Source organism: Crocodylus siamensis, chromosome 5 (genome assembly GCF_052110815.1).
Source record: "Crocodylus siamensis isolate JL-2025a chromosome 5, ASM5211081v1, whole genome shotgun sequence".
In the NCBI taxonomy this organism is placed as follows: domain Eukaryota; kingdom Metazoa; phylum Chordata; order Crocodylia; family Crocodylidae; genus Crocodylus; species Crocodylus siamensis.
In genome coordinates, this window is record NC_143399.1 from 50,855,598 (window position 1) to 50,874,115 (window position 18,518).

Here is an 18,518-nt window from a genome sequence, read left to right on the forward strand (position 1 = left end):
CCCTCATTGTAACTCAAGGTGGTTGTGTCCAAGCTTCCCCCTGGAATCTGCACAGGTGCAGGCAGGATTTTGCTGCTCTTGGCAGAGATACTAATTTAGAGGAAGAGGCAAAGATTTTATTGGCACAGTGCTCTGCATCATTAGACTGCAGGGACTGTGTCTTGCTGGGGCTTTGTACAGCACTTAGTGCACACAAATGATTAGTCGTAATGCTTGGAGGCAGCTCCTGTTGTTAACTGGACCCTCACTTAGAACATGGAAAGCTGCTACTTGCACCTACCGCTTCTAGCCCTGACAGAACTTGCCAGCTCCTACCTGGTTCCCACTGAGCATCCCTGTCACCTGGGCTCTGAAGCCTGTCCTGAGGTCTACACATGCTTGCTGCATGCTTTGCAAGCCTGGCTTTCATGGCTGGCAAAGTTTGCAGGGAAGCAGGGGCGGGGGGCATGGAACAGGTGGTTACTGTAGTAGCTCCTTTCTACTTGCAGTCCAGGTTCTGATCTTAAATCAGCCCTCTAGGCCTATCCACAGAATGGCTGAGGGGGAGAAACTCAGTGTTTCTTACTCCAAAGTATCCTTAGTTGGTGAGGCCAAGAGTGACTGCAGTTCAGAGTCAGACCCCTTCATGCTGCCATAGCAGCTGGATTCGCCCAGCTAAGAATGCAAAGCTGGTAGCCCCATCTGATGCACCATCACCCCAAATCATTCTGGGGCAGGGTCCATAGGGGCAGAAGGTAGGGTACAGCTGCACCAAACTGCCCTCTGATTCAGACTAGCTGATGTATGGGCCCACTGGCAAATACCTAAGTTAGAGCAGCCAGCCGGCAGGACTGGTTTACCCTGAGAAGCAAGAATCACAGCAAAAGAAAGGCTTTGACTTTTAGAGGGGGGCCTTGGCACCTTCCTCCAGCTCTGCCCCAACTGCATGTTTGCATTATTTAAGTCTTACAACCCTCCTCCACAACCTCCACATGCACCACTGGGGGTTAGACTAGATGACCTCCTGAAGTCCCTTTCAACCCTAATTTTCTATGATCACTCTTTCCTCAGCCCAGTGAGTGTAACAGTCTAAGCTGTAGTAACTCAGACCCATGAGCTAGCATGGAGGAGGAGCACAGCTAGTAGAGGGTATGTCCATGTGGATGTTACAAGGGCCCTTTCCCTCCCTCCTCTTACTTACACCATCTAATACTACCTCCAAGCCCCTATACTCAGGTTGCTCTCACTTATACTTCATTCTGTAGCGATGAGTCATGTGTAAGCAGGTCTAAAGTACTAAGTCTAGCTGCCACAAAGACATTTATTGACTTCAGTGGAGGCTAGATTGGGGCATACAACTGACTGTCAAAGAGACTAACTTAGGCCCACACTCTCCCTCCTGTGGCTTCCACAGTCAAGGTGCTTACTTTACAGGGGCAACGCCAGTGCTGAACTCTCCACCTACTTTCTAAAATTGAGTATGTCATAACAGCCCTGGAAACCAGGCTGGACTTTTCCTGCCTCTTCCACACTGTGATTGATCCTGCCTCTTGAATAGAATTGAAGAATGGCATGATACCACCTTAAGAAATCAGTTCTCTTGGTCCACACTGATCTGAACCTGCACCTTAATAAGAAACAAACAAAATATTTAGGAGCTATGACCTGATGATTCTGGTTTGCTCTTCGAGTCAGTGCCATTTTTACAGTCACTTTTCAAACCATACAAACATTAAAAAAATGTTTTCCTTTTGTCTTCTAAAGGACAGGGTAGCTGCAACATTTAGTCACTGTAGCTCAACACATCCTTGTACTGAGAAACATGCTGTCTTCTTTCTAAAGAACTCATCACTCTGAAGCTAAAAGGGTAAGCCAAAATGCAGTTGTTATGATGATTTAATCATTGGCTTCGCAGTAGTGCTTAGATTGCATTATTTGCAGTTTTACCTTGTTAGCTTAGCAAGGATGAATTTAAATATGAAAAATCAGAGCTTCCCCAAACAGCCAATCTTGTTCTCTACTGGCTACCTGGCTGCAAAGTATGACCAATTCAGCAGAAGTAGTCTGGTACAGCTCATTGTATTGGTGACTCAAAGAAAAAAAAAAGTCACCCACCAACCACCTAGGCAGCTGTAGTGAGGAGAAATGGCCCCAGAAGAGCAAGGAAGAGAGGAGAACTGTTTGTTGTGAATAGAAAAGATCAACAGCAGAAAAGAAAAGCTAGCTTTAAATGCATTACAAGCAGTGACAAATTATACTCATGCAGTGGGCAGTGCTGTCTTCTGATGAGAACTGGAGAAGCTTAAAGCTAGTGCTGGCTGCTGCACAAAGTACAGGGAAGTATCAGAAAACAGTCAGCATGGCTGAGATTTTCAGACCTGACAAAGTGGATTCAGGCACACATCTTCTGCTAATATTAAGTGGTGTCTTAATCTCTTTCTTGGCTTTGAAAAGGCTCAGCCTACAAACATGATACGGCATTAGGCACAACTGCAAGATGGCACAACTGCAAGATGGCACAACTGCCAGTGATACAAAGGGTGCTGTCCGCTGCAGGACAAGATTGTTGGAAACATGAGCGTAAGTCACTTCAGTTTGATATACCTTGTAGGTCAAGTTTAGCTCTGGATATGCCACCACTGAAGTCAAAGTGCAATATGCATAGTTTTGTCAGGGCTGAATTTGATTTGAAGCATGCTGGAGTTCAGTTGACATTAATGCCGTTGTGTGTGCCCAGGACTACACACTGACGAGCTGGTTTTGCTTGGTCTCCTCTTTTCCTCCAGGGTTCTGTTGACATTACCATAAAACCCTATAACATCTAATGACAAATGTTACCCTTTCTACAGTCTATTTAAAACCCTCAACTAGCTTTGCATGCAGGGGTACCTTCCCTATGAAATGGTACAGGGGAGTTCTAAAACACTGATAGCAAGAACGCTTATTTTCTAGTGCATCCTATAGGACTTGCCCACAAAGGCTTAAGCAATATGATTTTTCAAAAAGCACCCAGGAGTGACCTATAAACACAAGATTTGTGGAGAGCCACTGGGACTTGTGCTCCCAAATCACATTGTGGTGCCCCAGTAAAGGAGCCCCAGTCTGTAAAAAAACAGCCCTTGGCACCTCAGGCCTGTTTTGTACAACCAAAATGCCACCTCAGTGTAGAGTCACTCCAGTGCAAGTCACTCGCCTGGTTTGTGACCAGTTGATCCCAGTATGCAATTTATACATTTAGGCCAGACTGATCCCAAGAGAATCCCTTGGGCATTGCCCCTTCCTAATCCAGGCTGCATTTATTTGAATTTTGCCTGGTGCTTGGAGAAAGGAGCATGGCCTGGTATCAATGCCCCTCACCAAGAAACAATAATGGCTTAGCATCGAAAAAACGCTTTCTCCCACTGTGATCCCTCAAGAACTTGTTTTCGTGTGTTTATTGTATGCTGGCCCTATATAGGGTATCTGCTGTTCACAGTTCCTTGCCCCAAGTCAGACAAACATGCACCCCTTTCCATTATGCTAGTGACATCACAGAAGCTGTTGCTATAGCATCGCTAATCAGCGGAGGTTGGTGTGTGCGTGTGCATGTGTGCGTGTGTGCGTATGTGTGTATGGGGGGGAAGATGCTCATGTTTAAACATTGCACTTTAAAAGCTGGAAACAGTAGGCTGAAGAATTCAATTAAGCGGAAATGAGCTGTGTTTTATTGCCGGCTGTCAAAGGCCTCTGGGCACGCTGAAAGCTAAATAAAAAGCACATCGCTAGCGCTTGCCCCTCTCGGATTTATCAGTCGGTTATTGCAGGAGTTGCTGCAGCTGCACTGACACAGCAACTGGCGCAAAAACAAAGCTCAGCAATGCCACATTCAGGCTGCTTGGCAGCACAAAGCACATCAGTGACACTTCTCGCTCATGCTGGTGAATGAGATGGCTTCCCGCAGTAAGGCTCGGACTGTGAATGTTAGCTCTCGGAGCTCATCAGGCATTCCACTGGATTACCTACGCTGTGCAGACCCGCAAGCACAGACCCCTGCCCTGCAGCAGAAGGGAGCGCAAGAGCGTGCAGAGCTTCTTCTGCAACACAGAGGCTGCTTGTATTTTGTTTTCTGAATGCAGTTTCCACTGCAGGCCAGGTCACCAAGCTCTCTTGTTTGTGGCTCAGTGATCCGCCAATCCCCTCCTGACCACCCCTTGCAGTGTAAATTTTGTACAGTTCCAAAGTGAAGTCTTGTTTCCTGAGAAAAAGAAAATTAATAATAAAAACTTATTTATTGCCATGTGTCTTTGGAAAACAGAACAGAACCTGGTGCGTTTCTTTGTATTATGCCTTCTGTGCGTTGGCATGAGATGTGTATGGTCAAAACAAAATCTATGTAAAATAAAACATGGAAAGTTCTTTAGCAGCCAGCGTGTCCTGCCTTCTCTTCTTTTGTACTGGAAACAGATGAGAGCCACGAGAACACTTTCCCTTCCACAGTACATTTCATCCAAGGATTGTTAAGACTGCTGATGTTGGTGGCTATGAGAGCTGGGACAAGACTAGATGGACCACTTACTAATAAAATATAGGATAATATTCGTCAATGCCTACATTCCTAAACCTTACAATCTGAAGTAGCACATGAAACACATGAGTATGTGTATACTACAGGTGGGGAAACTGAAGCCTAGAGAAATGAAATCCAAGATTTTCAGAAGTGAAGGAAGTTTGGCGTGCAACTCCCATTGAGTTCTAGCCAGAAGTGGGTGTCCAAACCCATTATAATTCTTTGCAAAGCTCAACCTCTGGCTCAGATCCTCAAAGACACAGGCAGCTGACTCCTCTTGTTCAGGCAGAGATTAGATAGGCAGCTGCCTAAATATGAGTCCAAGCCTTCCCTCACCCAAGATCCCACCCCCTGCTACACTTATCTAAAAGCACTTTTCCCACAGCTGAGGTTTTACTGAACTCTCTCTAATCTGCTTAAGAGCCACGTGGAGTAACAGGTAGAGCCAGCATGGAGGATGCTGCTGGAAGGGCAGGCTTGGAAAAGTGGAAGAGAAGAGTTTAAAGAAAGAGGGTGCTTGGTAGCTCAGGACTGGGCTGAGATGACAGAAAATGGCAAGGATATGAGAGCAGCAAAGTGAAAGCACTGGAAGGCCCCTTTCTGCATGTCTCTTGCTGCGAGGGCCAGCTTAAAGGGTTATATAAATGGACACTCTTAATCTAATGCGTTTGTACAATGCCCAGCACAAAGGGCCCTGAGCCCATATTAGGGCCTGCCGTATTCCTGCTATAATCCTTAGTATCAGGTTCCAATGCACAGCTCTCTGAACTTCCAGTCTGGGAGAAACTCACTGTAGTCCAAATACTTATTGCAGAAACTGCTCTGTGCAAGCTCCCCTTATGCCACAGGAAATCCTCAAAGCCATACACACCCCTGTTGGCATTGCTGAAGGTGATGCACAGAAAGGGAAGAAGAGAGATAGCAAACATGGGTTTCTACCAAATGGGAGACCTGTTGGTAGAAACAAACAGGTAAACTGAGTCTTTCCTCACCGGGCATGTCTGAAAGGATTACAAGCTGGGATCTCTCAGCATGAGTGGGATAACGGGAGTGAAAACAGAACTGGAGAACAGACAGAAATGACATTTCACAAGCTACTATATAGCATCCTTGGACATGACAAGATCATCCACCATAACAACACTTATGTCTTAGTAGCACCCACTAGGGCTGGGTTTTTGTAACCACCCTGCTCTAACCTGGCCTTATATTTTTGAATTTGTCTTAACTCTCACTTACCAACACCCTTTTCCTGCACTGAACACCCAGACCCGCTCAATCTCATCTTAGCCTGGCCTTGTATATCAGGTAAGCAGCGATCTTTCTAGTAAGCAGAGTGGGGGATGCTATGGAAGAGTATGGCTCCTTTGTCCTTGGCTCACTGAGTGACATTGCCCATGCTGGGGAACTGGCATGTTGGAGGTCCTAGCACATTCGCATCAGGGCAGAGTTTCCACAAGTTAAGCAATCCAGGCGCACTGGAAATGGAGGGGAGTCTTTACTACTGTGCTGTATGTTGCTTTTTGAATAGTCAAGTTGCTTTCCCTTCATCCTGGGCCAGACTGAGCTCTTGGCTACACTGCTGCAATCATATTGACTGCAGTCAAATTGGCATGGACGCAGAACTCGGCTTCTACTATATGCGACTGGAAAGAAGCTTTGGAAGCCAGAATCCCCTTTGCTTACAGAGCCCCTCAGCACATGGCTGCTTTTGCAAATGTCACAGAAGAAGGGGTCCAGGCATAAATGTGCTTGAAGAAACAGAAAAGATCCATTAAAAATGAGCACCTCTTTCCCTTTCCTGCTCCCACTCGCTTTTTTAGCACATATGTACAGGCACGCAGCTCAGATCCTCAAGGTTGGCTACTACGCTAACAAATTGATGCAGCCTCTCACCTTCAGCCATAGAGCAGAGCTGCATGCATACTAAACTAGAGATGACATCCTGTAGCATCGAAGAGATGACCCAGGAAGTGAATGCCTTGTACATTCCAGATAACTACTCACGGTAGCATTTAAAGCTCACACTTGCTGGAGGATTTAGAGATGGAGAAAGGAGTTAGGCCCCTCGTACACTACGGTGTGTTGGCTTTATATATTTTAATCATTTTAACATTTAATGCTTCTCAATTAAAGTGATTTCCTGGAGTGGATGCCAAGCTTAGTTTGAATGCGCATTAACCACTTTCTGTATCGGTAGTTAAAGGCACTGAGGGATTTAAACAGCAATCCACAGGGCTGCTGGGGAAAGGTTTGGCTGAATAAAGCAGATTATAAACAATAATATATGTCTTTCTCATTTTTTTTCTTCTCTTTTTGGAAGGGCTCCAAGCTCACAAACAGACCTAAAGTGCTATAAACATATCCAGGCCTAAGCTGAATGTACTTCATGAAAGCTGTGGGCACTGCTGCCACTTTTCATCTATGCGCGTGTGTATTTTAAGAGAGTATTTTATTACACAAAATGTCCATCAAACTCAACTTCCCTTTGCCATATTAAAACGCAAGCAGGGATAACCTTCAATGTGAAGAGAAAAATAAATCCTGGGTGAGGACAAGGTGGCTGTTGCCTGGAAAGACAATGCATGAAGGTGACCTCCCTATTATTTTTTAACCTTTCTCACCCCTTGTTGGCACAAACTGGAAACTGCTTACTGGTACTGAATCCACTTGAACATCTTCATTTCTGACCACAAGAGATTCAATCAGAAATAAGCAGTCACAAATTACCTTTGGTTTTGTACATCCCCCTCCACACAGTTGGACCCAAAAGCAATCAACAAGCTCTCTGCATTATACAACAAGATGCACGTTCAAAATCTTTCTATTTTATGTATACATCCCGCATACATGGAATTAATATCCATGTAAAAAACTGCAGAGTCCAGTGATAAACTGTGGAACTGGGTGCTAAATTTGTCATTTCTGACCATACCAGCTTACTAAGATACACATTTATTAGTAAACTATCAACACCTGATACAGGCAATATCTGCATGGGTGGAGTTATTAACATTCCAGACAGGAAGAGAAAAAATATCACATTCCCCTGCAGAGCACAATCAAAGAAAGAGTCCTTATTAGCCAGTTGAGTGTTCAGATTCCCATAGCTAAGTTAGTGGAAGGGCATGAAGAGTAGTCTTACAATTCATTTTAGCTGTGACCAACTTCAGACTTAGCTGTACTCCCAGCAAGACATTTTCCTATACACCATCGTATTCTGCAAGGCTGTCATCAGAATGCAGTTCAGGGGAAAAAGGGGACATGGCCTAATGTCTGTTATAACATCTACCTCATACAGTGGGAAGCAGCTTATCAATTTTAAACAGCAGCCTTCTTAGTCCTTGCTTCTGTAGATCCCGAGATAGGGGGTGGAAGGTGTTTTCAGTGGCATTCCTTTAACATACCACTGAATGGGATGGGACATCAGTAGGTACCTGCCAACACTCAGCTGCACATCGCACACATCACCTGAACACACTGGCCTCCAGTGCTTTTCTGACATTAGGTGATAAAGCCCAGCAGAAAGTTCAACCCTTCCTTTTACAAGCACAGGATTCATGACCTTCTACATGCAAAGGGTTCAGTTAATCAGAAAATAATTGTGTGCAACTCCTGCTGCTGTTCTTCTGTGCAACATGCACCATTCACATCTTCCAGGATTTCATAAAAGATCCAGAGTCTGAAGCAACAAGCTGGCATTCTTATTCTGTACAGTAACCACTAGTTACATTTAAGGCCACAAGACTATGCAAGCCATTGCTGCATCTGGGCTATAGTAGATACTGATATTCCTGATCTGATAGCATGCATGCACATTGCCATGTTACTAAAGCCAACTTGGGCTATTGTTTTGGAAGCTCATATTTGTATCCACAGGTAGGCAGAGCACAGAGCTGCACAAACAATTTCTTCATCTTATTTGTCTTCCAAAATAGGTTTATACATTCTCCAATAAATATATGTTTGTATCAACAAGTGCATCTGTTTCAGTATTTTAAATGGGTCAATTGGGTGTTAACTAACACAGAGACAAAAAGGAATATTTTTTGTTCAACCACACTTTAAAAATGTACAAGAACATGCTATTTATAAATGACATTTTTTTAAGTGTTAAATTAGGGCAGCTACAAATCTGGCAAAAGTCAATGGAAAGATTCCCCTTTCTTTCAGTAGATGCTGGGTCACCACCTCAGATCTGATGTCAGCTGAAGAATGAAGTCAGTTTAGTTGGAAAACAGGTAAACCGTTGGAGACAACTGGGCACAAACTTCAGTCATAATGTTCCATCCATGTGTCTGTACAGGTCACACCATAAGCATGAGTAGGGACCATATTCACTGTGTGTTCTGTTCTTCCAGGGGTCAAAAAAACCCACAGAGAAAAAATGTGGAGCAGTGTCCGCACAGGTAGCGTGCGCTGCTCAAAAGTGGAGCCAGGCCGCCCAGAGCCCCACTGCGGCTACCAACCAGGTTCCACGTGGCAGGATCACTGCTGCTGTGGTCCCAGGTGCCCCCCAGGAAAGGCTGCCCCCAGGGTATCTTGCTGTGCACCAGAGCATGGGTATTTCCTGGGGACAAGTAGCAGCAGCACAAGGTGAACTGTTGCTAGTTGTCCCTGGGGAACCAAACATCCACACCATGTTACTATGTTCAGTGAGTCAAAATAACATTTTCTGTAGTCGGGCCTTAACAGAAAGGGCTAGACTCAATGTCAAATGGATTTATACTTCGGTTACATTTGCACAATTCCATCCACCTTCTAAAATCTCCTGCATCAAATGACTTAAGAGCACAGCAGTCTCTGACACTAACAAACACGGTTTGGCATTGCTGTACAGATAAGTCTGAACTGTGTGGGCTTTAATCCTATCCTGACTAGTGCTAGTTCCCTGTATTTTGAAAGAGCCTTAACACTGGATGAGGACATGGTTAACACACAGTAGCACTCTCCAACCCGGCTAAAAAGAAACTGCAGTTATATGCACATCTGACACACCTCTACAATCCTGTCCGCTGGACTATTAACTAACCAAACAGTAATCACTCCTAACAGCAGTCTAGATGTTCACAGCTCCCTCCAGGGCCATTTAGTCCCTAAGAGGTTCTTGGTGGCTGTCACAAATCACTATCAGTGGCACCTGACCTCAGAGAGTTATCCTTAAAGACTTTCCCATGATAAGGAGCTGGAAAAACAAAAAACGAAACAAAAACAACTGAGACTGAAGAAAAGATTCTTACTCCTATGTTTAACTATAAGAACATATAAGAAACAGTCATACAAATGGCAAAACAATTCCTTAAGATTTCACACTAGGTATGGAGAGTGAGAGTTCAATGTAGACAGACGTCTGTCCTCCTTTTACATCATTTCTCAGGCCCTAGGATACTTTGTATCTGTGATACAGAGGGACCCAAGCAAAAGAAAATGCTTATTTCCCTGAGCTGATCAGAAGAATGCTCAGGCTTTGTTTGCAGGGTAAGGGTTTGTGAAAGGCCTCCATTCCCTCAGCTTTGCAGGAGTCTGGTCATCCCCCCGCAAAAAAGTCAAACCATTTTCATATTCTGCTCTTGCTTTTATTTATGGCATTTGGTCAGGCCCAGGGAAAATCAGCTTGGCTTCCTGACAGGACTAAACAAACCTCACCACACCTGATCTCCCCATGGGTCCCATTTGGTCATACCTGAATCTTCAGAGCTGATCCGTTCAACAGTCACTAATCATATACATTTTCCAAATGAGCAGCCATGTTTAATACAATAAAATGTTGTTTAGAGTCCCCTTCCCCCCCGAACAGTGATAAATTCCAGAGCATGCAAACCTGAATCCTTTTATGCACAATACATATCCAATACCATCGCCAGTCCAAAGATGTAAGCCAGACTTGCCAGACCCCAACCACCTGACTATAATGTGCCTCTCTCAAAAATAAACAATGCATATTGAAGAGGATCGTGGAGGACAGTGGGGGTATTGCAGAGTTTGTCCATTCTCAAAGCACTGAGCTGATGCTGTCCGCAGTCACCCAGTCTTTTGGCTAGGTTTTGCCAATTGTGTGCTGCTGCAGCATGCATGTGATCGCTTTACAGTCTGTCACTTCCTCTGGCAGGCAACCATCTTGGTCCTGGAGAGTGGGGTCTGCTCCAGACATCAGCAGCAGCTCCACAATGTCAATGAACTCGCAGGCAGAGGCTGGAGGAGAAGGCAGAGTTAGTATGGGGTTACCAACAAATGGGAATTGTAATTCAGCAGGGACCGGCATTTACAAACTGGAAGATAAAAAAAGTGGCCACCTCAAGGGAGATTTCACAATGCTCCACAATGGTGCTAGGCATCCTATCCTTACACTTGATGGATATTTACTGGTGCTAGGATCTGTCACTTCAGCTTCTGGCAGCGCAGAGCAAACCTTGTTGGGGGTAGTATTCAGCACTAAAATATTACTTGGATTTAGAGTGAACACTGCTAAGTAAAGGGAAAATACAGCCTTGAAGATTCCTGTTGTCCTGAACCTTTGACCTGTACTTTGGAACAGCACAGCTAACTGGCTGAGGCCAGCAGCAGTGGGATCTAGCAGCAAACATGAGCCCTCAGGTATAGACGCCAATGTAGAAGTACTGCATTCAGGGGTCCAGGGAAGGCAGGTAAATTTGGTCAGCTGGAAGAAGGAGGAATGAAAGGAAATAAGATTTTGAAAGTCATAACCTATTTGGTCTTATTTGCATTACTGCTGCACCAGTATGGCCTGGGCATGAACCAGGGCACCTCAGTGCTCAGTATCGTATAAACACAAAGCAGAAAACCAATCCTTGTCCATAAAAGCTAGCAATCTAAGCATAAAACAGGACATAGAAGATGCTTATAGATGGCCTGGGGACATGGGGAACCTGGACACCATGCTGGGCAATGGATCTCAGCAGCTTAGCCATCATCCAGTATTTTTGTAGGTGCTCCAGAAAAGGCAAGTGTTTTGAAGAGCACTGGAGAGGGAAAATGTAGTTGTCCAGGTGCTTACAGGGAAGTCCTCACCAGTGTAAGGGGCAGTGTGGGAAAGAAGCCACAAAAGTTCAGTTTTCAGGTATGTACAAGTGAGTGATGGAGGCTGGTATCAAGCGATCCAGTACTTGTCACTTAACTGTCTTGGTTTCTGGCTGTTTCTGTGCAACCTTCATTAGTAATATAATCTCAATGTACTGACACTTTCTGGAGCTGCCTTGCTTTTTTTTTAAACAAACACAAATGGTAGAAAAATCCTTTAACACTGATGTGTTTATTAACCAGCTTCATACCCATGACCTGTACTCTGAGCTTGAGTAAGACTCCAAGAAGGCCCCTTTTGCTGCTCCCTTACCAGAAAACGGTTTACAGGCTGCCCCAAAAGACTGGATCAATCCTCAGCTGGTGCCAAGTTGTGCTGGCTCTATGCCACCCCTTCCTTTCCATTCAGCATGGGGACCTGGCCAGGTAAAAGCTGGCATGGACAAAACATCCTCTCCCCTCTAATCCCCAGCCAACATAATGGCCCTTGAGGGATGGTTATAAACTGCAGTAATTGAAAGTAGCATTTAGCTCATTTAAGATTAGACTAGAGGCCAATGCAGGTCCAGCTGCCCCCCTCTGGAGACTGCAAAGCACATCCTTGCTACCTGCGCTCCTCAATTCACCCTCCCTGCTCCAGCCCAGCAGAGCTGAAGATCAGAGTCAAGCTGTGCTCGACACAGGGGTATCTTGCCTTGGTGAGTGCCTGCTTTTGCACATGGAACTGGGCATGGTTTGTGTAGTTCCCTGCTTCCTTTTGCATACATCATAACCAATTAATGCTTCTCTGGAGTCAGGTCTATTTTAGGGTCTCTTTGCTACTTGCTGACTACCTTGCCTTTGTCTGTGAATTTCCCATTCAATAGACATTGCGATGCCAGAATGGCATGTGAGCCCAAGTATGCATGCCAGCAGCTTGGTGCCCTTACACTTAGCGTGCAAAGATCACCAGGGAGCACAATGACTATTTAAATATTACCATGCATGCCCAGCTACCATTTTCAAATTCTCATCGTTTTGCCAAATCCAAGCCAAACATAATCCAGACATCACTAACTCCTTGCCAAGTTCCAGCTACTTATCCACACTTAATTTAGCATGAGGGCTGTTAAAAAAAAGCTTAATTTAAAAATGGTAAAAGGGCTGAAGCTCTGCCACCTCGATTTTAACTTAAAGCATCCTGGTAACACAGACTTCTAGCACATCCTGAAATGTCTCAGTCCTGATCTGCCTCCTGAGAGTCAAGATGGCAGCTTCCTGCCCGACTGTTAATTATTGGTGTTAATTATATTTCAGGCACTTTAACTACTTTAGAGACTTACACTTCTTTGCCATTAAATGCCGTAATTAGAGTATCTTTTACATTACACTGCAGTTTTCTACTGACCCAAACGGACAAGCAGCAAAGTTTAATTAAAATAAATTTAAGTGTGATTGGAGCATCTATTTTAAAAAAAAGGAGCGAGAAAGACTGATGGGACTGATGACAAAGCAAGCAGGAGGCTGGAGACAACTTCGGGGGGTGGCGGGGAGAGGGAGAGAGAGAGAGAGAAAGAGAGAGAATGAAGCAGTACAGAGATAGCAATGCCCGACAGGGCTGCCAGGAGCCTTTAAGAAGAAAGCAATTTCCAAAAACCAGAGTTAGCCACAAAGGCAGTCAACCTCATGGCTTCCCAGGCAATCCTGAGCAGCTTGTACAAAACCTAAGCCACCTCAGATCCTGCCTCTCCAAAGAAATAACAGATCTTTGTTCACTCTTGTTGTCACAAACACACACTGGAAAGGACTAAGATGGACTTTGGCATTGACTATGGGCTTGATCACTGGAGGTGTTCGGCACCAACCAAGTGCCTGAGATCCCTCACTGCTCAGCTGGTATCCAGCACCACTCAGGAACAGCTCTAAATAAGGGGATGCGTTTGTGCTGTTGCTGTGCTGGGAAATACAAATGGTCATCAACCCATCTCTGAAAAGCACAAACAAGTCCCTGGAGATTAGAACAGCTGCTGAATTTATGGCACCCTGGGAACCTCTATTTGTCAAGTGCCAGAGAGGCAGCCCTGACACTGGCACAGGTGAAGATGAATTTTCATTCAGCACAGTTCGCCTTCCGACTCCATTAATCCTCTGGGTTTTGATGATGAATTTCATTTTTTTTTATTTATTTTCACTACAGCATCCCCTCCCACAGCACCGAGTACAGAACAGATGGTGCTTTACAAGGATGACAGAGCGCCCATGAGGATACAGAGCCTGCCCACTCTGAAGTCACGTGCTTGCAATGGCTAGGAGAAGTCTTGATTTCCTCTGGGAGACGCAGAGGCAATGATTTTAGTATTCCCGGCGGGTAGGTGAGTAGATGGATGGATGAAGGGGAGTTTGGTGAGGGGGAGCAGAGGACTAACAGACCATTTATGAGGGAGATCATGCTCATACTGATCAACTCTGCAAATAAGCATCACATTTAGCCACAAGCACCAATATCCAGAAGACAGTGGGATGGAGGCAGGTGGGTGCTTTTGGTTCTCATAAATGCAGCCTGTTTAGGAAGGACAGACTGGAGTGCTGGCCTCCACTTAACCTCCGATTAAACCCAGGGTCAGAGCCAATTGGAACAAGCCAGGATTTATAACCCATCTAAGGGGGTAGTTTGACACCTGCCGTAATCAGGAGAGCTGTCACTACAAGGACAGCTGTCAGACCAAACTCACTCATAAAAGTGGATGGATAAGTCCAAAAAGCAGCTCCTGCCTTACTGTCCTCACGTTGTGGGATTTAACCATTTTGGTAAGGCTGCAAGAAAAAGGAAGGCCATGGAAAAGAGATCCTGCTCTCAAAGCCAGGAGGAGACAGTTTTACTTGCATTCCTGTACATCTCTGCTGCAATTACCAGCCCCATGCTGGACCACTAAGAAGAATCATAATGGTAGTGAAGTTTATTAGTAAATTCTAGGTCTGATTAATTTTAATTGATCAAGGATTCAAGTCAAATTAATTTATTAAATTAGCCAGGTATTTTAAAGCCTCAGCTTATTAGAAGTGCTAGGGAATGGGAAAGGGAAATGAAGAGAAAAACATTTCATAGGCTGGGTTCAGAGATGTGTAGACTGTGACGCTGCTGAGGGGATGACATTTAGAGCTGGAGTGGACCTACGTGGCAGGGATCCCAGGCAGCATTCCTACCGATCAGTTATGGCAGAAAGGATGAGAGAATCCCCAAATGGAGGGGGAAGAGGTGAGACCGAGTCAATAAAGTGGCCAAAGGTAAAATGTGTGTCACACTTGAAAGTACTTTTTCTTTCAGCGTTACAAGTTAAAATATGACTCTCAAGTTGCACGTAGAGTGGCTTTTACTCAAAGGGACACCAGCACCTCAGTCACACAGCCAGCTGAAATTCATTTACCCACCATTGTTACTGTAACTTGAACAAAGAGGAAAGAAAAATCTCCCTGCCTTTTTTTCCAATTATGATGCACCTCTGAGGGCATTTTGTGCACAGTCATTTTCACTGTTTCTCTGACAGCATCTCCCTTTGTGTGTGGGTGGGCGTTTCCGAAAGCAAGAGGAAAACTGTGATTATAAATGAACAAAACTGGCAGACTGATGCAGGGACATGAACAAACTGAAACCACGTTAGTTTTGTTTTTCTTTTGCAAACAACCAGATTTCAGGTTGACCCTTTAATTCAATCCCTAGCCATTGTGACCGAAAGTCTGAGAACAAATAGTCTGCATACATGTAATACAATTTTCATTTACTGCTTCAGACAGACTATCACTGGATAGTTCAATCATACTAAAAAAAAAATTACCATTCAACTGGGCAAAAAACCTGTGATTAGTTCAGGCACCTTAGCTGGGTACATGGGGTAGCATGAGGACCCTCCCCTTCAGAAGAAAAACTACATGGAAGTGACTCCAACCATGGTGGGAGAATTTTGCCCTCGGTAAGGAAAATGGAAACATTTGAACGAGAACAAAGACAAAACACAATGTGGTGTTGAAAGGCGTTATTTTGACATCATAAGCACCACCGTCTCCTGCAGCAAACAATGAGATATTTCAGTCAGAATGACTGAATGTCTGAAATAAAAGGAACAATGACCCCAACATGAGAAACATGCTGAGAAAAGTCGCATGTTGTTTTACTAAATAAACCAGAGGTCCAGATGCCCGGAAATTACATATGTTTAAATCCAGAGGCAAACACTGCATCATGGGCTGATCTCCACAAAGTAATTTTGCCAACCTGCTAATGTTATTGCAGCATGAGATGGAGAGAAGAGGTACAAATGTGACAAGATTGACCAGTATAAAATAATGGGAAATTACTTAACTTAGGGAAACATTCTAGTATATTTGTCAATCTTTGTTGCATTTCCCTTGTGCAACAGCTGTTTCTATAATTTTAGTCACTTTGATTTTTTTCTTGTACATATAACAATCTTCAGTTAAAAAGATTACTGCAGAAGATTTACTTTAAAACCTTCAGTTTTCATAACTCAAGTCAAGTTAATTAGTTTAGCTGTAGGAGAGACAATTCTATAATTTCAACAGATGTAAGAAACTGCTTGTTTGGCCAAGTGAAGAATCTGTTCAGTTGCTGCTGCTGCTGTAAGCTAGACATGTATTTTGTATGGTTAAAGCACAGGACATGTCAGTTGGAAAAACTGTCCTGGGATAAATCCTAAAAAAGTTTCCCAGATGAGACGTAGTAATAGCTTATCCTAGGATATTGCAGTATGTATCTGTACAGTTATCCCAGGACTGCATTATTAATGGGAGAAAAGCAGCATTTCATTCAGTCACTCACTAAATCCTGATTAGAAGGGTAATGTGTGTACATGCCAATCCTGGATAAACAGAGGCCTGACTTATCCAGGGACAAATAATGCAATGTCTATTCCTGGCCTATGATACAGTTCCCCCCACGCATTACTTCTAACAGGTTGAACATCAACAATTCTGGTAAGCAAGGACATTCCCGTGTATAGTATCCTGTACACAAAGCAGTACTGCAAACTGCTTTATACAGAAAGGGAATTATTATCTAAAGGGAAAAGTTCAGAAAATAAAGAAAAGTCAGTAAGCACATGAAAGTTGACAACCAAGGCCCTCCGGGGGAGGAGGACAAGAAACAATGGGCACAAACTGATTGAAGATTGCTTCAGACTAGACATAAGGAAAAAGGGATAAGGTCCCTTCCAGCCACTAACATCTATGAAACTATGATACTCTGGACACTAGTAGCCAGAACAGCCCATTTGAAGAGAGACTGTTTTGGCAAAGTCCAGATAGGTGTGAGAGGATAGTAAAGGTTAGGGATGATGGGGCATTCTTCATCATATCTCAGGGGTGTGGTCAGCCCATAACCTACATGTTAGCATGGGAGATTCCCAAGGTCACTTGCTGTAACCTCTGCACACTGCTTTCCCACTGGACTCTTGGGAGTTAGCTGGCCTTGCTAACACAGCTCCAGCTCCTGGACAGCTCCATGCTTCTACTGACATTGTTTTTCTGTCAGTCTATTTATTCAGTCTGCAAATTCATGTAGTCAGTATGGAACAAACTCAAACCCGACTTACCATAATGCAGTGCCGTCTGGCCTTCATTATCCTGAAAAACAAGCACATCCAGTTTTAGAGTGGCATACAGGTTTTAAGGACAAAAGTAAATTCTAGTTTTAAATAAACACCTTGACTCAGAACAGTTTACTAAATAACTAGGTAAACAGCACAAAATAGTATGCTAAACAGTAGTCAGATTTTCCTGAATGTATCTGTTATAGGCTCAGGAAGCAGTGAACGTACATCAATACATCCTAAGAATGCCTGCATTACATCACAGTATCAGTACAACTGAGTTCACAGCATAACCATTCCCAAGCACATCAAATCAATGATTCGAGTCCTACAGCCACACACTGGGTCCCTAGCCAGGTCTGCCACAGCAACATGACACTGGAATGAGGTGGGGTGTATTGCAAGAGGTGCTCTCCAGACAAGACCTTCAGTAGCTACTTCAGGAGAGGCAGAACTCCCAGACAATGCTTCAGAATTACTAAGGGTAGCCTCAGCATTCAAAATAATATTTCTTCTCCCAGTAAAACAGGCTCTAATATCAACTACTACATGTGTGTAGCTCTTGTAGCCTCAGAATTGATCATAATGAAAGGTAACACTTTTAAAATTACCAAAATGAAGTAGGACCTATTCCTGTGATTCACACGCTTCTGAAAACTGTGGAATAAAAAAAACCCAATGCCCCAGACATGAAGGAACATGTTGGGAAGGATCACACTTTGTTTTTCTAAATAAATCCTATGTCTGAGCACCCTGCAATTTTATAAGTTTAGCTTTAGATTGAAACCTTTGCATCTTGAGCTAATTTCTACAAGGTAATTTTGCAAACCTGCTAATGCCGCTGCAGTATAAGCATGAAGGGAAAGACACAAATATGACAGGCATGTCAAGGTCCTGATTGCTCTTATATGAAGTACTCTGAGATATCTGTGGTATAAATAATAAAAATAAATTCTATTGCAGTACTTTAAGGAGTTAATGTGTGATTTTACCCCCGTAAGCAAACCTGTACTCTATTTCAGTCACATTCTATGGGTTCAGTCCCACCCTGTATTGGACTGTGTAAGAGGAAGGGGGAAAGGTATAAGCAGTCTCTTTGCTTTGAGCAAGGAAGGAAGGTAGGATCCCTCTTTAGTGCATCTGAAGCAGTAGGAAGCATATTGATTTATTACACCAACCCAGGCAGCACACTCCAAAGGAACCCAGCCAGCAGGTTGGGAGGAACATATGGTACTCTAATCTGACAAGCACAAACGCTGCTATCAGAAGCAAGTACTTGCCAACAGGAGGTGATGTGTTACTCCTGCTAGAAAGAGCAGCAACAAACACGACAAGGTGCTAGATCCCGAGTGGCAGATTATTTGTGGCAAAAT

The 18,518-nt window shown here is 44.0% G+C and overlaps 1 protein-coding gene across 1 annotated transcript in view; it reads right to left on the reverse strand.

Moving 5' to 3' along the window:
- Positions 1–10,079: 10,079 nt before the first annotated feature.
- ACBD6 (acyl-CoA binding domain containing 6) overlaps positions 10,080–18,518 on the reverse strand; it is a 131,514-nt gene continuing 123,075 nt past the window's right edge. The window contains exons 7-8 of the mRNA XM_090048912.1: positions 17,149–17,179; positions 10,080–10,717 (exon numbers count right to left, since the gene is read on the reverse strand). Of these exons, the coding sequence (XP_089905038.1) occupies positions 10,563–10,717; positions 17,149–17,179 (186 nt within the window). The 3' untranslated portion in view covers positions 10,080–10,562. The remainder of the gene's footprint in view (positions 10,718–17,148; positions 17,180–18,518) is intronic.